This window comes from Equus przewalskii, chromosome 7 (genome assembly GCF_037783145.1).
Source record: "Equus przewalskii isolate Varuska chromosome 7, EquPr2, whole genome shotgun sequence".
NCBI classification, from domain to species: domain Eukaryota; kingdom Metazoa; phylum Chordata; class Mammalia; order Perissodactyla; family Equidae; genus Equus; species Equus przewalskii.
The window spans coordinates 53,978,663-53,993,842 of NC_091837.1; the positions used below are offsets into that span (position 1 = coordinate 53,978,663).

At 35.9% G+C, this 15,180-nt stretch overlaps 1 protein-coding gene across 1 annotated transcript in view; it reads left to right on the forward strand.

Annotated features, from left to right (window-relative positions):
• Positions 1-4,644: 4,644 nt before the first annotated feature.
• DSG1 (desmoglein 1) overlaps positions 4,645-15,180 on the forward strand; it is a 37,762-nt gene continuing 27,226 nt past the window's right edge. Inside the window, exons 1-4 of the mRNA XM_070629836.1 lie at positions 4,645-5,171; positions 5,751-5,883; positions 14,109-14,144; positions 14,410-14,541. Of these exons, the coding sequence (XP_070485937.1) occupies positions 5,836-5,883; positions 14,109-14,144; positions 14,410-14,541 (216 nt within the window). The 5' untranslated portion in view covers positions 4,645-5,171; positions 5,751-5,835. The remainder of the gene's footprint in view (positions 5,172-5,750; positions 5,884-14,108; positions 14,145-14,409; positions 14,542-15,180) is intronic.

The following is a 15,180-nucleotide window of genomic DNA, read 5'->3' on the forward strand; positions in this document are numbered from 1 at the left end:
TTCTACTACCTATTTTTCTCTCTCCTGACAACTAGCACAATCCCTAATAGAGCTCAAAAAATATTGTGGAATTGAATTTTTAAAATTGCAGTCAATAATGGTTTCTGAAAATGATAAACTTTTTACCTGCTTATAGACAATACATACAACCCTAAAATGGAAAATATTCTAGACAAATATCATTCGATATATTACATATATAACACATTGGTATCATCATCATCAAAAGCAGGGTCTTCAAAAATAAAAAGCAATGGTGGAAAATCTTAAGACTGTGGAGGTGATTGCATTTTATTTCCTCCAGATACAGTAAATAACTGAGAGACATAAATTTGCCGCTGAGAGGTTGCGATATAAAGACATTTTGGTCTGGGAGGAAATGTGGAGTTACTGTGGTTTCTTGAGGAGAGGCCTCACATAAAGAAAGCAGTGTTTCAGAAACACTATTCTGGAAAATGAATATGAAACAGATTAAAAAAGAAGAGTGCAGATGCACAATTAGAAGTGGGGCACAGTGATGCCAGGTGAAGCGGACCTGGAGTGGATCCATGGTAGCAGAAATGAGGACAGAAAGGCAAAGTTGAGACACAAGAAGGTAAATTTGAAAGTATAACATGAGTTGATTTAGGTAAGCTACAAAGGCCAAAAGGAGAATGCAAGAATTTTCGAAATCAATTCTATCATTGTCACCAATGTGCTGCCATTAATAGTATAAGATTTCTCTGATGTCACCTCCAACAAAACTAGACTATGGGTTCCCCAAGCACTCTATGCACTTTTTCATTTAGCAAGTTGGAAAAAAGTCTTTTGTCTTTTTCATTCCAGCTAGCCTGGAGCCACTTGCGGCAAGGATCATGGTGTACCCGCCTTTGTAACTCCATGCGCTAGTATAGTGCACATAGCAGGCCAAAGAAGGAGGCGGTGTAGAACTGAACTGATGATAATTCAGTATAAGTAAAAGGAAGAACTCAATTTGCACATGAAGCCAAAGGGTACACTGGGGTGGTAGCTAATACACGTAGATGTGTGAGTAGGACGGTCTTCCAGAAGGGAGTAGTAACACTTCCATTTCAGTATGTTTGCAGCTACAGTGCAACCTCTTTAAGGGCAGAGTTCAAAATTATTTTGAATGTTCCACAGCACCTAACAGAGTAATGAACATGCAGTGGATGCTCAATTAGAATTATTTTTTAATTTTTTAAAAGAACAGACAACAATAATTTAGTCTCTTTCACCATTCTTATTTTATCATAAAATATTAAAGTATTAAGATAGAGTCCAAGGTTACCAAAATCATTTGAGATTTTCCCCTATTCATGAATATTCATTCTATGTAGAAAAAAGTACATAAAGAGGTGATGCAATTGAACTCTCAATCTAGAATTGACTAGAGAAAAGTAAAATTAAGGTTCTCCTTAGATCTGGTTCAAAAGAAAGGAAGAAGAATTAGGCTGTAGATTAATCCAGTCAATTAAACAAAGTCTTTCTGAAAATATAAAGCTAAAAATATAATTTGATTGTGAAGATGTATCCTTTCCTCAGTGATTAATTGCTTTAATTTTAAGAGTTTCAGTCATCACGATTTCTGTTCACGCTCTTTAGATCAATCTTGTGGATTCTCCTAAGATCAACTAATTTACTAATGAGACATATTTTGTATTACAAACTATAAGCTATTCAATTAGTGCAGGAGTCAGCAAACGTTTTCTATAAAGGACCAGATAAGTAACTATTTTAGGCTTTGCGGGCCACACAGTCTCTGTCATAACTACTCAGCTGTGCTGTTGTAGAGGGAAAGCAGCCATGGACAACACATAAGCAAATGAGTATGATTGTGCTCCCAGAAAATAACAAAAAAGGCAGTTGGCCCTCTTTGGTCCATGGCTATAATTTGCCAACTCATACTTAAGTCCATTATTCTAAATTTTAGTATGAAAATTCTTTAACATACAGGAAAACAAAGAGAAAATCCTATACTGTCATTTAAAGTTAACAATCGCTAACACTTTGCCATATTTACTTCATCTACTTTATTGCTGAATTACCATAAAGAAAATTTCTGTCATCATAAGAGCTTGCCCCTACATATTTTAGCATGTATCTTCAAAAAAAGGACATATTACTACACAACCTAATAAAATTGATAATAATTCCCTCACAGCTCATATTTAAATTTCCCCAAATATTCCCAAAATTATTTCTATAGATGTCTTATTTAAACGAGGAATCCATTTAAGGATCAGGCATTGCACCTGATTGTTATGAATTAAAAGAAAAGTCTCTGTTAATCTAAAACAGCGGCCTCCATCCCTAGACTTCTCCATGTGATTTACTGAGGAAGAGTCTGATTTGAAACAATGTGAGCAAGATCTAGAATCAACACAAGGCAAAGCAATAGAGGCAAAGACAAAAATTTTTGTTTTTGTTATCCTTAGCATATTTACCTCAATTTCTTCTCTATTTTTTAGGGTTTATTTTTATGTTTCATTTACTTTTTTAAACAATTTCTAGAGCTGATTAGGGTAATTTAGACACACATATGAAGCCAGAGGTTCACATATAACATAAAAGCATATTTCAAAGGGTTTCTCTGAAATGTATGAGTTCAGTCTATGGGCGCTGTGTAAAGGAAGGGATATAGAATAGTCAGTTACTTTAATTAGGCTTAAAAAATTCTAGATCAGGAGAATCTACCACCTTTAGTGAAAGACGCTGATTATTTTCTTGAAATAATGGTAATATCTCTTTCAAGAAGATATTATATTATCCCATCTGTGAACAAATACAGAAATGTAGACAGAAAGGATGACATTCTAGAGTTTGCAGTGCCTTATAAAAGGAAGAAAATCCTTTCTCAGGGGAGTCTTGAGCCGTTTGAGAAAATTTCAGCTTACCAGGGAAATTCCAAACAGAAAAATCACTCCAAATTTCATAAAGCTTCCACAAAATGAGAACTGATGGTAGCATGTGTAGGTACACATACCAAATAATGTTCAGAGTAGAAACAGGTGCAGTGAGACTAGAAAGAAGAATCAGCCTTGTGCAGCATGGCGACGCGACAGTGTGACGTGAGGTTACATATGAGGCGGCTGGAAGGAAGAGCTGAGAAAATGTAAGTATAGAAATGAGAGGAGTTTGTGTTGCCTATGTTTTAAAATATCTTAACTCATTGGCATCGGGAAATAGGATCAGTAAGGTGTCAGGAAAAGAAACTGGGCCAACTGAGGTAACAGGAGTACGGAAAGGAAAGGGACTCAAAAGGGACTGACTGGAAATTGGAACAAAGCTGGCATTCCCTCAGTTGAAAAAAAAACAGGATAGATTTAATTAAAGGGAGTTGAATTTATAAAGAACGAAAGGAATTAAGGCATAGAAAAAGACGATAATAAAAGCACTGTGTAGGGGCTGGCCCCGTGGCCGAGTGGTTAAGTTCGCGCGCTCCGCTGCAGGCGGCCCAGTGTTTCGTTGGTTCGAATCCTGGGCGCGGACATGGCACTGCTCATCAGACCACGCTGAGGCAGCGTCCCACATGCCACAACTAGAAGGACCCACAACAAAGAATATACAACTATGTACCGGGGGGCTTTGGGGAGAAAAAGGGGAAAAAATAAAATCTTTAAAAAAAATAAAATAAAATAAAAGCACTGTGTAATACGGTAATCACTGGTCACATGTGGTTATTTAAATTTAAATTAACTAAAATTAAAAATTCAGTTCCTCAGCTATAGTAGCCACATTCCAAAGGCTCAGTAGCCCTGTGTGGTTAGTGGCTACCATGTTGGAAAACACCAATAGAGAACATTTCCACATTTCAGAAAGTTCTATTGGACAACACTATTTTAAGGACAATAAAACGAGTAGAAAAGAGAAAAAGGCAGGGAAAGGGGTGAAGGAGAAGGGATGGTGATTCATAAATTCCCTTTCCCTCTTATGCTTAATGTCACTAGTTCTCACGTGACGGTTAAGATAGCCGCTGCTCTGCAACACTGGGGTTCTGCCACACCTCTTCTTCAGAAGGGTGCTGGAGAGGTTGCTGCCTAACGAATGCTCTAGTGGGTTAGGATGGTTGGAGCAGGGCATTGAGTTAGGGGTGGGAGCAAGTGTGGGCTTGGGGAAGAGTCATTCAATGGGTGAAGTGGGCCTGTGAACACCCTAGCACCAGGCCGAGAATTTAAGTCACTTGCCACTGGAGAGCTCCAAGAGTAGGTTCTTTCATCTCTGGTGCCCAATGAGTCTTCAGTCATTCATGGTCATACAATCTTACCACGAATATATTGCTCAAACTAAGTCATAGGTCGACACTCACTTTCTATCTTACTTGACCAATGAGAAATTTGGCCTGACCATCTCCTTTTATTTTACTTATTCACATCAACCAATTCCTATCATAAGCATTGTTATTCATTGCAAGTAAATATAGGCAGTCTATCTCCTTCTGTCTAAGCTCCATTATGAATAGCATGAAATTTCAAACGACTGTTGAACGACCTTCTTTGCCACACACCTGTAGTGAAATGAGAGCATTCCTTAGAACCTCTGACCCTCAGAGATATCCTTTTTTCTGGGATATTTTAAGCATCCTTTTGACCATAATCAACTTCTTGTCAGATAGGTCTCTTGTTCCAGACTGCCATTTCAAACTCCATAGACTTCCTGCCACTCACAATATTTATACCAGACATTGCCTGGTGAAGAGATGATATCCCAAGAATACTTTCAAATGCTGCCTTGTGAGAGTCGTTACTTATTTTCACACAGCTCAGGGCTGCTACGTTGCCATTTGCATGTGTGGGCAGCCAGTCCTTCAGTGTGTTCTCTATGTTCTAATTGGCTCACCACACAGATTCTTGGCTCTGTGCTTGGGAATTGTCACTGACTTTTAACCCACCTCACCTGAAGAGCAGCTTTTCGGTTTCCATTAGTATTTCAGGCACCGATCCTCATCTTAAAAATTATAACAGGATTTTAATCGGTGCTTTTGATTGTTTACTTTTAATCTGGCTTGGTGATATTTTAAATTTTGTTTTACTATATTTGAAAAGAGCAGAATTTTAAAGAAAGAAAAATAATTGGGGAGAGAAGATATTTATTTAGAGAGAAAACAGAGGCTTCCCTGGACTTAGGCTGATCACTTCAAGAGAACTGTGACTTGTGTAGAGGACCTTATAATTGTAAGTATCATAGTTTTGCTTGTTTGACAATGCTTTAAAAAGTCCTCAGTCCTAACGTTAGCAAACTTTCTCTCTCTTAAACAACTTGGAAAATAACTGGCTAGTTCCTAACATACACTGAAATGGAAAGTTTATAATTTTTTACTGTGACCTGAGGGTCTGGCTCTGAGCACGGAGCAGATATGTCCTTTGATTAATATAAGCCTAACTACACTTGCCATTTTAATATGGGAAGGATCTAAAGAACTTGTAAAGAAAGCATAAGGTGAAAAGTCCTTATCAATTGTATACGTCCCCATACTTCTGATCATTTTAAATGCCCGCCACTGAAAACCTTCAGTAAAGGAGTGAATCTTCCAGGCCCCACAGAAGCTGCCTTTCAGCTGGAAGAAGGGTGTGTCCTTAAGCTTTTACCCAGGAGCAATGATGATCTTGTCAAGCATTTTAGTGAGACCAGCCCAAGTTTTTAGGGTGGGGATCTAGACTGGTTATACGTACCTTCAGTCCTTCTCCCAGAGAAGGCAGAAACACCTCTAAGCCTGCATGTAAGAACATCTACTGAGAAATTATTTTAATCAGACACCAGCTGAGTGGGGGAAAGAAAAGGAACAGAGAAGAACAAACAAAACTCCCTTGGCCTTGGATGTAAAAGAACCCAGCAGCGATGGACTGGCACTTCTTCAGAACAGCTGCAGTGCTGTTCATTTGTTTGGTAAGTGGATTCTGTTAAAAAACCTTCATAATCATTCTCGTTGTAAACAAGCGTGAACTTTTTAGAAAATGTTTTTAGTGTTATTTCTAACCTAAATCCATTAAAAGTTTATGTTAATGACAAGGTGATTTTATGAACTAGATTTTTGAAGAGAGTTTCTCTCTTTAATTGAAGACTCCAGATCATATTATAGCATCAGTGTTAACTCATCAGATCACATCTCTGACATGGAAGTCATTGCTAAGTCACGCTGGTAAAATAGCGAATTCGGGAAAGCCATATCACTACTTAGGAGCATTTTGTTGTTCAAATCCTTTTTTAGCAGGTCAGCTTTTAATCTAATATCACAGGTCTGTCCTGATTTTTAACCTAAACAACTTTCCATTCTTTTGGTATCTTTGCTGATAGATTCACTATAATTTTTAAAACATAAAAATAGGATCCATATAAATTAAAATCATAGCAGTTTGTGACTGACCTCACTATCGAAATAATCTCATCGGTTCCATATATGGTTGGGAGCCATATCACTAATATCAAAAGTCCCACATTGCTAAACTCTGATTTTATTTAAAACAACATTTTTGTATTTCAAGAAAAATGGTGGTATGGGAAACTTATAAATAATATAGTAGGTGAAGGAATGGCTACAATTAAGGAGTAAGCATAATTATTAAGATACTGGCTCTTACTACTGGAAAATCACTAACGACCGATATAAAAGTTGCATGTTTGATGGTCAGACAAATGTAATGAAATGCTTTATCACTGTCCCCCTTACACATCATTAGTTTTCTCTTTTTAGAGATAATACTAAATGCAATGCCAATGTGTGGCATCAATTTCACTTGTGTCAAAAATTTTAAAATCTTAATCTCTCTCACAGCGAGCTTAATATAATCCAAAGAGGCCAGTGCCAGGTAAATTGCCCTCCAATTTGGCAGGATGTAGCGTGTGGTTTATATTTGTTTCTACTTGCTTAATTTTTGAACTGGATTGTTGAGTTTCTGTAAGAACAAGTTAGATCTTTGATTCAAGGTATGCTGGTTAGTTTGAATTCAGTTTATTAATTAAGAGAGGTCATAACCAGTGGTTTTAGTTATAAATGAGCATCAATAAGCTGGTAGCTTTTGTTCCAGGCTGCCCTTCAAACATTAGCCGTATTCCATGGAATTTTTCATGGATCTTTGGGATCAGCTGATAGCATAACTTGGGATGTGGCAGGGATTAACGAGCGTTGTACAGTACGTCATTTGAATACAGGCGCATTTGTGTTCTGCAAAATAATCAATTATTTTCATATAAATTTGATCCGTTAAGGCCTATTATAGTTACAGTTGATTAAAGTTTATTCTGATGTTTATGTACTTTCACTGAATCTATAAAATACCTTATTTCTTTATTTTACAATTATTTCTAATTAATTACATCCTATAAAATTCCTTTAAACAGCCACTTTCTAATTAATCATTCTTCAGTAAAATGTATTCTTTTATCAAAATCATGCATCCTCATCGAACTTTCTCTCTTTGTAGAGAGGTTCCTAGGCATTTATACTTTATTTTCTGAGTCTGGATAAGTTTTTTTGTTTGTGGATTGTTTGTTGCCATATTTTACTCTGGAATCCATCACAAGTTTCTCATACGCCTTATGGAAATTATTTCTCAAAGAACTTATAAGTTTAATTTTCACATTGTTGTAACTTTTTTTGTAAAGCATTTTACTTTCTAAGGTTTGGAAAATCATAATTTATTTTTACTACTGATTTTACCAGATGATTTGAACAAATGTCCTTTAGAGTTATCCAATCCAGTTTTCCTTTAAAATACTTTTTTATTCTGAAAATTAACCACCACTATAGCAAGCTCTTCCACTTACCTCTCTGCTAGCCTCACTATGCATATTTGCTTTAACAAAAAAAAAAAGAAAAAATCTGTGTAAAGTCTTTATATTCTTCTCTGCTCAAAGTGAAAATCTACATTAGGGAGCATATTTGGACAATTTTAAAGATTTTTAAGACATTTAAACAGGTAGCATCTTTATTAATGCAAATCCATTTGCGAGCTGGGCAACCATCTATTTACAAGTAAGTTATGTAGTCTGCTCAATATACCTGAAGATTCTAGACCTTGTTCAAATTAATGAGTTAAATTGGAGAGAATAGGGCTGAAGAATCTGCTCTGACAGCAACCAAGATTTCCCATAACTATTCCATTATTTAGACAAGTCTCTTGGACAGACAATAGCTTATGCCTGTAATGACACTGCAAGCCAAATAAATGTTATTGATCCTGCATTTTTTTTTCCTTTTTTGGTTTCCATGAGATTAGTGTATGGGAGGGGGAGGGGTTAGAGTGTATTCTAGGCCAGAGAATAATGTTACCTATGCACCAAATATAAGAAATCTCTGTGAATGGTTGTGACAATGGCATAAGGTATGGCATGGTCATGTAGGAAAGCAAAATACAACCAGTAGAATTTTTATACTCCTTCTGATTTTTAAAAATTATTTGCAACTTTGCCAGATCTAATTAGTCAACTCAAATAAATGCAAATCTCAAGGTGTCTTTTTCTATAAAGGCCAACTTCTGCAGCTGACACTCAAAGAACAGATAAACCTATCTTATCCATTACCAAGAATGATCCGATTTCGCCAGGTCTTCTCCTTTTTCCACGGTTAATATTTCCTTTCCAAAAATTCCCTCTGACCACCTGATCAACTCCTCGATTTGAACTTACTGAAATCCTTTAGGATATAAGCAGGAGTTTTTCAGAATACTTCTTAGCACTCTGGCTAAAATACATAGGAAATAATATAAACTTTATTATATAGTTCACTCATGTATTTGAACCAGACATCTTAAATTCCCATAATTGTATTTACTGCTGCCTAAAGCTAGAGAAGGACTAGAAAACTAGTACAGACCAAACAGAAGACAAGTAAAGGACAGAATTTTTTATGCTTTCTTGTGTACATATTATCATGATATAAATTATAGATGTTAGTATTTCCATAAAATATTTTATAGAAAATGGAGGCAGTATTTCTACTTACCCAGTAAAATTTATAAATTGTATTTAAGCAAAATCATTTCCATTTATATGGTATTCTTAAAAGCTTTATTATTTCACTGCAGCTTTAGAATCAGCATCTTCTTTTACCTCTATGAAAATACAGAGTTCAAATTTATCATCATTTAATTGGTTTGAGTTGCCATGGAGTAAAAACATTCTGCCATGCCTGATTTAGGTCACAGAAAAACCTAAAGCACTAGGAAATGCTGTGTAGATAAATCTAAAGGCCTGGCCCCTAAGGGACAAGATTCCCCTATTTAGCAAGGCTCAGGAATCAAGAAAAATCACTCTATTGTCTATACCCAGAGCATTTAATTTCTGTAACTCTTTTTCCACTACATATTCTTCAAGGACATTGTTGCTGAGTATCGCTGTGTCCTAACAGATATTGCCTAACCGAAGCAGGAAGCATGCTCAGCAATGCAGTTAGATTTGTTATGCTACCTTCAATGAGGGAACACGCTTACAGAGCGCTGGGTCTTGCCACGCTTGCTGTTATGCTTGGCATGCAAATTCCTTTGATGGACATAGGCAGGTTAAACTTTTTAAAATGCCATTGGCTGCTGATCCATGCTCTCAATTGGTCTATGAGAATAGAGCACAGCCTTACACACTTGTTTAATGAAAAACCATCTCTCCACAAATTAATGGCTGCCTGTTGCTCATAAATCTACTGGACTATAAGTTATGTGAGGGCAGGTTCTGTGTCTGATTCACTTTTGTAGCCTTCATAGTGCCTTGCACCAGTTCAGGATTGCTCAATAGATCTCTAATCACACAAAGTAGAGGCATCAGAGGGGAATTTTTGGATAGCTTATATTTCTTCTGCCCCCCCCCCCACCCCCCCGGCACACCACCCCCCGCCACACTCCTAGAAACCATCAAGGTACTAAACATGGAAATTATCATGTTGAATTTCCCTAACATTTATTTTTATGGTGTAGTATTACATTTACTTACATTTTGTCTAAGGCTTACCATAATACTTTTAGGGCTTAAGCCCTTTAAAAGTCTTAATCCAGCATTGGATCCACATAATACACATTTGGTATGTATTGGTCAAATGAATAAATAAACCAAAGAACAAGTAAGAGAAACCACCCTATCAAGGTGTTGTCAACTCCAAACTGATAGCTTTTGTCCAAGTAATATAGAGGAAACACAAAAGAGGAAGTTTCTTAAAAGAAGCAAACTATTATATTTTAGCTCTGCCTCGAGTTCTTCCTTGTGATGCATACAACAGTTAAATACATTAGAATTTGACACAACAAAAACTGCCACATGACTCGTGAGGAAGACTACCTCACAATTATTAAATGCAAGAGGTTTTCCTTATAAAATTTACCACTTTTAAGACCGTTTTTATTATATGCAAAGAAATGTAAACCTCAATATCAAAAAACATCTAAAAGTGAGTATAATTAGAGAATCGTTGAAATTAGCAGGCAATTTTGTGTCCTGTGGCTTTTTTTTTAACATGTGGATTGGTCCCTAAAATAGAGATGAAGGGAGGACTCACTGAGAATGCGTTTTAATATCATGTGACACTTGTTCACACCCCATCTGTCTTTCAATCTTCCCTCTCTTTGACGTCTGTGACATTGCATTATATTTTCCTCTTATTTCTTTGGCCACTCCTTTTCTCTCTTTGTTTCCTGTTTGCTGTCGTTGCCTCTAGTTATATAAACATAGGAATTCCCCTAGTTTCAGTCTCAACCACAAGCTGTTTCTTTGCTGTATTTTCTACTTAGGGATTTCAAATTCTCCCATGATTTCAACTCCCCTACCTGAGCAGATGTCCCTCAACTCAGGCCTGAACTATTGTTCATCATGCTGACACACATTTCAAATTGCTGAGTATCTTTACCTGGGCGTTTCTCTGGCATCTCAAACTCAATGTGTTCTAACCTGCTAATTTCTGCTACTGCCTTGTTCCCAATCTCCCAGTTTAAAACAGCCATCACCTGAGATTCTCCCCTGTCTTGACTCTCACGTCTCATTTGTTCTCAAGCCCTGTCAACTTCAGCCACGCAGTATCCCTCCCTTGATCTTTCCTGGTCCGTTCCCACTGTCCCTGCTCTGGTACAGCGACTCCTCATCTCTGGCCCCATTCGATGCAGGAGACTCAACTGCTCGGTGACCTGTAATCGCTGCCTCTTCTCACCACTCCCACCAATTGTCGTCAGAGGACTCTTTTAAACCCACAATTTTATCATGACTTTCCCACGTTCGAAAAACTTCAACAATTTCCTACTGCTCACAGAGATTTGGTGTTAGAATTGGAAAGAGTCTGCTCCTGTCATTTTACAAAGGAGAGAAAGCTCGTTTAGGAAGTACAGTGAAAGTCTTCTGACTCTACCAAATGTTCTTTTTATTTTGCCTTTGAAAGTCCAACAGTAACTTTGTTTCAGAGTTTATTCTAGACACTGTGCAAAAGACAATCAGGTTATGTCAACACAACATAAATTTAAGCAGACTTGGCAGTTTTTTTAATTACTAATCCAATGGAGAGGCTGACACTATGGTGAAAGCTACTTGGTCTTCTGCCTAAGTTGCCTCTCATGGGAAAAAGAATGACCCAGCATCATAAAGTTGGAAGGTGTCTTTGTCATCTGGCACAGTTCTCCAAAACAAACAGCAGGCACTGACACTTCAGTGTGGTGAGGGAAGCGTAAGACAAATAACAGATGCACACGCAGTTCTGTTGCTATGAGAAAACGGCTCTCAAACAGACAAATAATGTGTCCTTACACCCTCACTCACACCCACAATCAAGAGTGAGAAAAAAGTGCTCACCAGTTCACAAGTAGCAAGAAGTACACATTGTATTAACATCATTTCAACTCTATGCCAAGAAGTACTCTACAACATTTCCATTACTTGTCCAAACCATTTGAGCCATTTACTTTTCTTTTTTTACCCTAGTATTACTATTATTGCTGTTGTTATTATTGTACATAAGCATTCCTAATCACAAGGATAATATGAGATTAGATTAAAATCAGAATGTTTTTGAATTCTCCAAGTTGTAATGTCAATTCTTTTCAGTATATTTTACTTAGTAATTTACTTGGAATAGGCTATCTTAGACTTTTTTGTAAAACCCACACCTCAAGCACAAATTTAGGATGAATTGTGTTAGATTGTATTTAGCCATAAATTAATATCCAAACCTCAATTTCCTCATCTGTAAAATGGAAACAGTTATAGTACTGGCCACACGTACTTATGAAATTGAATGCATGGATTTCTCTAAACACATTGTCTAGTACTTAGTTATCGTTCAGTGAATTGTAACAGTGATAATAATAATGACTAACATTACCTATATACCATGAGTATATAATTCCTATAATGAAAACATTATCTCTTCATATTACTCATATTAACCATAAATACACATTTTCCTGAATTATCAATTATGGCAATTTCTAAAAATATGAACTTAGAGACTAAAATTTTATTTTTATTTAATGGTGACATCAAAACTAACTATAAAAAGCAAATTGCTATATTTTGAGATTACTATTATAAGTATTTTTTAAAGAGAAAACTATAATTTTCTTTTATCAATGGTACTGATAAAGTCTAATTGTGATAATGGTTTTCGTACTTTGCAACTCTGAAAAAGTTCCATTAGAAGTTGAAAATTAAAAACAACAACAAACAGTCACATAGAGACAGATTAGATTGGTGGTCACCAGAGGGGAGGTGGGCAAGAGGGGTGATTAGGCACATTTGTGTGGTAATGGATTGTAATTACTCTTTGGGGGGTGAACATGATGTAATCTATGCAGGAATCGAAATATAATGATGTACACCTGAAATTTTTATGTTATAAACCAATGTGACTGCAATAAAAAAAGAATTAAAACAAAAAGAAGTTGGGACTTACAACTAGGATACATACAACGATGCACGGGGGCTTCGGGTAGGAAAAAAAAGAGGGAGATTGGCAACAGATGTCAGCTCAGGGCCAACCTCCACACACACACACACAGTTGAAAATTTCTTATTTAGGGAGAAATAAAAGCTAAGGATTTATACCATCTTTAATTGATTTTAAGTGTAATTTAAAACTTAATAAATGCAAACTAGCCTTCAAATCCACACCTCATTTTTTAGATAGATATTTTACAATGTCTTAAGTATACTGATATATTAAACAATATATGTCTGTGTTTTTAGAAATACATTTGGTTTTTAGAGAAAAGTAATTGAAATTATACTGAGTTTTTCACTACAAATCGTGTGTAAAGATCAAGGCCAGAGCTGAAACCAGGCAGAGCTCTGCCTGACCAGTTCACGCGTTTGCCAGAGAAATTGTTTAATTCAGGAGAAAAGACTAATAGAAGTTGCTTACCCAGCAATTTGTCCCTTCACTCCCGCACTTTCTTTTCCTTTTTATGGAAGGATGCATTTATGGTATCTATTTTGTTTGGTGCTAACAGTAAAACATTAACTGTGAACTCATTTTTACATGAAGGAAACTATTTACTTTTTATTTTAGAACGTTTTATTCTCATCTTTCAAAGCAAGTAAAAAATATCATCAAGATTTTCAAGAATCTTAGAAAAATCTTCCATCTAGAATTGGAATGTGAAGGAGCAAATATTCTGAAGCTTTCTAGATACTTTCTCCTTCATATCCTTTCTTTACTCCAAAATATTTTTTTTTCTATTTCCATCTGTGTCTAGTCTGATTCGGAAACTAAAGTCAAATGTTTTAGCATCATGAGTTATTGCTGAATATCACTGAATAGCATCAGAGTATCTCCAGCTCTTCAGTCACAAGATTTACTAGGAGAGTCTGAGTTCCCAACCTTCGTTCTCCCTGAGTTCTTGCTTCAAATGTCCTAGCTCATGTGATTACAAGTATCTGCAAAGACTAAGAATAAAAAAGAGGTTAAAAAATAAAAGTAATAAAAAAAAAGAAGAGCAAAATTGAAAGGTAAAAAGCAAATGGAAAGGAATCCTTAGCATCATTATTTTCAGATCTGAGGGATAAACCAGATCCACCTGCTACTGGACTGATAAAATGATTCTAATACCTCACAAGACTATTGTTTGACTTTTTTAAAGCAATAGGATAACATGAATTGTAAACCATTCAATTAAAAATTAACTACTATGATTATCTTATTTTTATAGGTGGTGGTGGAAGTTAACAGTGAATTTCGAATCCAGGTAATACATAGCAAATCTATTTTTTTCAAATTAAAAACAAGGAAAATGGTTTGGGAGTAACAACATATTTTCCAAAGAAAATTCATCCTTACAAGTAAATTTAATGTTATGCTAAAAGTAATAGATTATCAAAATTGCCAATTTTCTCAATTAAACAACATTTCTTTCTGACATTTCAATTACCCCCCTCCTTCAAAACCTCCAGTGGAATGTGAATTATGAATAAAAGTTAATAGATAGTATTACTTTATTCTACCCATTCAAGGTAAGAGATTATAATACTAAAAATGGCACCATCAAGTGGCATTCAATCAGAAGGCAAAAACGGGAATGGATCAAGTTCGCTGCAGCCTGTCGTGAAGGTGAAGACAACTCAAAGAGGAACCCAATTGCCAAAGTAAGTATCAACCCCAAAGCATAAAATCATAAATCAGAATGGACAAGGTTAAGGTTTCAAAAGAACCTGTCTTTTAAATACTTTATGAACATATCTCACTGAGAAGTTATGGTAAAGAGCTATTGTCATTAAGATTATGAAAACTGAAGCCACTGAAAGGATACATTAAGAAACGTGGGCGCTCAGGTAAACAGTTAAACATTGACTGACCTCACTTGTGAAATCAATACACCTGATCATGTGTTACTGCAAACTCTAGGTGAAAAAACTATAGTGATTGAAAGAATGAATTTAGCACTCAGCACACGCAGAGGAAGTATTTCAATGTATGCTCTTTCTGCCTCACAATCTATTAGAATTGAATTCCTACTTTTGGCTTGTTTATAAACATTCACAATGTACCCTCTTTCATACACACTTTTTCCTTTCATTTTCCCTTGTCTTCCTTTGTATACACACACACATACATACACACACTCAGAAACACATTGCCACATGCAGATTCACACCCATACAAATATATGTGTATTATGCATATATAGATATACACATAAACATGCATACAGATATACACAGAGATTCATCAGTAGTATTTGCTGACAGTCATTGAATATTTTATTTCAAAGAAAGAATCCTGGT